The 4819-nt window shown below is 36.4% G+C and overlaps 1 protein-coding gene across 2 annotated transcripts; it reads right to left on the bottom strand.

The window, feature by feature from the left end:
- Positions 1-580: 580 nt before the first annotated feature.
- Positions 581-4232, bottom strand: LOC113355716 (protein OVEREXPRESSOR OF CATIONIC PEROXIDASE 3-like). 2 transcript variants are annotated; one of them, XM_026598645.1, is made up of 4 exons: positions 3986-4232; positions 2235-2636; positions 1655-1993; positions 581-820 (listed from the first exon to the last, which is right to left on the bottom strand). In XM_026598645.1, the coding sequence occupies exons 1-4, from the start codon at positions 4217-4219 to the stop codon at positions 671-673; spliced, it is 1125 nt and encodes a 374-aa protein (XP_026454430.1). In that variant the 5' UTR covers positions 4220-4232; the 3' UTR covers positions 581-670. The 2 variants fall into 2 exon arrangements, with proteins under 2 accessions (XP_026454430.1, XP_026454431.1); XM_026598646.1 differs by having other exon boundaries at positions 2235-2633.
- Between the last annotated feature and the right edge of the window lie 587 nt (positions 4233-4819).

Below are 4819 nucleotides of genomic sequence, written 5' to 3'. Positions count from 1 at the left end.
GAGCTGGAAAGCTGTTTATTTGAAGTCAGTAACAAAGGGTGAAATAAAAAGCAGGTGAAGGTTACATTTAACTTTTTCCTAATCCTCTCTGTTAAGCTAATTTAGTCGGATAACGTAAACATGAGGGACTCAAGGGTGAAACAGAAAGGTCATCGAGAACACCACTACAGATCTAATTAACAAAATCTAAATGATTAATCACCCGACTACTTGTGCATGCTCGTGAAAGTTGATTTATTCATGTAAAGAATGCGAGAGCAAAAGCGAACTCAATTGAGTTGGTAAAATTTAGCTTAAACTGGATTAGTTAACTTATTTATAGAACCATCCAGTTCAGACCTAAAAGCTTCAGGTTTTCTCCAGAGTTTTCCCCTTTGACATTCAAAGGAGAATCTAAACTATTTTTAAATCCATGAGTAGACACAGATGAATGATAAAAAAACAACATGCAACACTAAGTTTTGAATATGCGAATCTGGTATTTCGGTTATCTTAGGTGTGATTATGGTAATTTCTGGACCACACTCAAGACTCTTAACTCAAAAGTCTTATACTGCAGTTTAAGTAATAAGTTGGAAAATACCTGTATCAAAGAGTTGAATATATTTCATTGACTTCATTCGCATATGTCTCAATCTTGATATTACAAGCCGCTATCCTACTTACAAAATTAACTGGTAGAGACAGTCTCAGACTTTGACCGCTGATATGGCAGGCGGTCCTCAGCGATCCCATCTTCAGCACGTTTGTCTTCAAACCATTTAACAACTCGTTTTTTCGGCAGGTTTGTCACATGCACAATACTGCTGATCATAGCATTCTGCAGAGTAGTTTGTTGTACAGGGGTTAAGTAAGAAACTAACTAATTTATTAACAAGAGAATAAAAGCAAACATTATAAGAAGCATTGAATGGTAATATCAGAAAAACATAAACGACTAAATTTGTAAAATGACCTTGTAAATGGTAAAAAAAAATCATGTCCATTTTCTTATCTACCTAATTTTCATTTTCATTATTCCAGTTCTTCTGTATTGTATGAAACTCTTCTGCACATATGTAATGCAGGAACGTAGGTCGGTAGGTAGCTTGGTAGGTTGGGCAGGTGTATTAATGCATGAAATGAGTTGTAAAGAAGAAAGAAAAAGGGTCAGCACAGATAGTTAAAACCAAACCAACAACAAGAATTCTATCAAAACCTTTGAAATTGGATGATAGATTCTGCAGATTTAGATATTCAAAGTGATAAAATACAAGCTGTGGGACGTGATAGAATTACAATATCACTAAAGACTCGAGTTTTTCCTCAGTTTGATCAGTCAGTTTTGTTACTTCTGCTGTAATTTAACAGTTTCAGAAGATTTCTTAATTTAACAAGTAATGACTCGAGTCAGAATTCTTTAGGCATGGGAAAAATAGCTAAGCGAGGACTAGCTAAGCTACCTAAAACAGCTTGATTCATAACAGTTCTACCAGGAGGAGATAAGAAAATAGAGTCCCAAATATGCAATCTATTCTTGTAGCTGATATAGGGACGAATCAATCTCCTTTATTTCATAAAATTTCGAGAAAAATAGTTTTCACCGGGTATTCATGAAAAGATGATGTAAATTATGAAAATTACTTTCTACAAGCTTATAGAAGTTTTTACTTACAGTTGGCCGCTTACTACGAAGATAAACTCGTTCAAGGGTTTCAATTTGCACTTTCTTCAGTCTCTTTTGAGCAGACCATCTACTTTGCAAGGCATGGACTGGAACTTTTACCTTAGGGTCAGGTTCTACGACACCATCACTTGCTTCCACAGAAGGTTCCGAGACATCCACAACCGTTTCTGTAGAGACTTCTATAGGTTTAGCTTCAATCTCTATAGGTTTGGGCACAACTATGTCAGGTAAAGCAGCAGACAACATAAGAAGATTCGGCGGAGGTTCACGAAGCAATTCAAGGACCACGGCCCTATCAAGACAGAGCTCAGCAGCAAGGGTCTGTATCTGCAGGAAGATTAGAACATTGGGTTATATATGCTTAATCTAATACGAAATGGACTGTACCAACCATATAAGTCAAAGCCAATGAACTGTCAAACAGAAACTGATGATACACTGTTACAATAAGTAGACATACATATATGCATAATTAGTTAAGGGAAGACATACAAAAATCATAAACGATACAGGTACATTTGGCAACGGAAGAAGAAGAACAAGAAGAAGTGTTTAATAGTGGGCTTACACTAATTTTGCGCCGACCAATCTTCAAAGCTGTAGCCAACCGTCGCAGCTGCCAATTTTTAAGCTGCACTGGACTTTCTTCTTCGTCGTCGTCGTCGTCATCATCATCAATTTCTTCCTCTTCTTCATCTTCTTCGTCTTCTTCCCCATCTTCAGCATCATCACTGTTTTGAATGTTCTCTTCACTTAATTGCAACATTTCAAATAAATCAGCATCTTCGCCAAAAGCCTCCTTCAACTCTTTTTCAAGCCTAGCTAAGTCTTCCTCAGTTAAATCATCATCACCATCTGCAAAGGATCCATCACTTTTAAGGTCTTCTTCCAGCTGATTAAATAGTGCCTCAATAGCATCTTCATCTATATCATCTACAACCTCTACTTCACTCTTTTTAGTCAAAGTCTGCTGAAAAAACGATAAGCTAGATCGTAAGTGATTCACCTCCCGAAAAAATACTTAAACTCAACCATTCAATTTGTATTGGTAATTGCATCACAATTTAAAAAAATAAAAGTTGAATTGAAGAAGATCAAAAGCTACAAAGTCACCCAGTGATAACCTTGAGGTATATGTATAGGATTTCATCCCTGGATATGCTTCATGCATGCTACCATTTCAAATCTTCTCAAGGACAGGTCTCGTAAACTAATCAAAATACATCCAGGCATCTAGGTTACAATTACAAAAGAAAAAGCAACAGCTTACATACCAAATTTTACCTAGTTTAATTTTCACTGAAATTAGAAGAAATAGATTCTAAACATATGATCATTTGTAGTGGTCTTTACTATAAACAAAAAAAGCTTGCGGATGATGAGTATAAAATACTCCCTCCGTTTCAAGAAGAAAAGGCTTGTTTCATGTATAGATTACACATAAAACAAGCTAGAGCATAAATGATTCACCTCCCGAAAAAATATTAAAACTCAACCATTCAATTGTATTGATAATTGCATCACGATTTAAAGAGAAAAAAAAAACAGTTGAAGAGGATTGAAAGCTACAAAGTCACCCAAGTGATAACCTTGAGGATATGTATAGTGGACTTGATCTCTGGATATGCTTCATCTAGGCCACCATTTCAAATCCTCTCAAGGCCACTGGGGTTTGAGGGTTAACCTACGCGACGCTTGTTGCACAGGGCGTCGTAAATTGATCAGAAAATCATCCAGGCACTGGGGTTATATTACAAAAGAAAAAGCGACGCAGCTTTTATCCCAACTTTTAACTAGTTTGATTTTCACTGAAATTAGAAGAAATAGATTCTAAACATATAATCATTTGTAGTGGTCTTTACTGTAAACAACGCAAGCTTGCATTAAACAAGCCTATCTTTTTGAAATGGAGATAGTATTTTTTTTCCTCGCCATACACAGGTGATAAATCCACTTTAATTTCCCGTTTTCCATTGTGGGCAAACACACAATAATGGTGGTGAAACAATTCAGTATTTCAACTGCCCCTATCCTATCGAATGATTGCACCGGGGAGGAGGTCGATACAACAAAGTAAGAACTAAACTAACAGGGTTACATCTAACAATTGGAGAATTTCAAAACCAGCAATAACAACTAAGGAAAAGGATATCATCTCTAAATTCCATAATTCAATAGTTCAAGCACTTCACAGGAAAAATCTATCCATTTCTAGAAATTTTATTAAATCCTATCCATAAGTAAGGATTAGACAATCCCTAGCGCAAATTACTCAAAAATTTGACAGAATATACAGACAATCAAAACAAAAACCCCTACCTTCTTCTTGCTCTTGCTATTGTTGCTGCTGCTGTTCTTCTTCTTTTTAGAAGATGAAGTAGTTGCAGAGTTGGGGTTGTTTTTACGGGCAGAGAAAGTAAGTGTGGATTGAGTAAGAGGTGAATGGGAGAGTAGAGGGAGGAGAAAAGGTTTGAACTTGCAAAGAGATTTAAGGTTTTTAGGAGAAGATAAAACCCCAAAAACCACTGTAGCAGATGATGAAGCAACAGCCATGGCTATGGTTACTCGTTTCTGCCTTGTTCTAGAAAAAGGAGTCTACTATCTTTTAAAGGGTTTTTGGGTTGGGACCCACCAAGTGCTTCGTAATTGGACATATTGGGGCAGCAATGCCGGTTCCCCACCGGATACTGACAGTCTTTCTTTTCCTTTATATATGCAACACAAAATAAAAAAAAAGAAGTTTATTACTCTTGAGAACGGCTAACATTATTTACGTCTTCCAATATTGCTTCACAATAAAACTTGGTGGATGACTAATTCAGTTTTCCGAAACTTTAAAAGTTCTTGCTAATTTATATGCAGGCTTATTACATATTCTCTTGATGAACTTGCAAGCCCAAGAAGGATGATTTTTAAATATATTAATGATGCTAAGCTGGTTTTCCCAAGTTGCAATTTGGCAGTTTCTATCGACCGCTTCCAAAAATAGCTTTACATCAAGTTCAAAGCATGTAGATTGGATCTCTATCCTTTGCCCAAGTTAAAGCTTGTAGTAAACCTTCACATTCAGCTTCCTCCGTGGTCAGATTTCCATCTACATGCTTGCATCTGGCTTGGATGAATTCACCTGCAAAATTACACAGAATTAGTCCA

This window comes from Papaver somniferum, chromosome 3 (assembly GCF_003573695.1).
Source record: "Papaver somniferum cultivar HN1 chromosome 3, ASM357369v1, whole genome shotgun sequence".
In the NCBI taxonomy this organism is placed as follows: Eukaryota; Viridiplantae; Streptophyta; class Magnoliopsida; order Ranunculales; family Papaveraceae; genus Papaver; species Papaver somniferum.
Note: the sequence above shows the minus strand (reverse complement) of the source record. Positions and strands in the feature narration are given on the sequence as shown.

Bases quoted from the DNA above. Each gene is read 5' to 3' on its own strand.
- LOC113355716 (XM_026598645.1), bottom strand. From the start codon at position 4,219: ATGGCTGTTGCTTCATCATCTGCTACAGTGGTTTTTGGGGTTTTATCT. The intron at 2,637-3,985 runs GTAGGGGTTTTT...TCGTTTTTTCAG, and splicing joins ATAGCAAGAGCAAGAAGAAG to CAGACTTTGACTAAAAAGAG. The intron at 821-1,654 runs GTAAGTAAAAAC...ACTACTCTGCAG, and splicing joins TTCGTAGTAAGCGGCCAACT to AATGCTATGATCAGCAGTAT.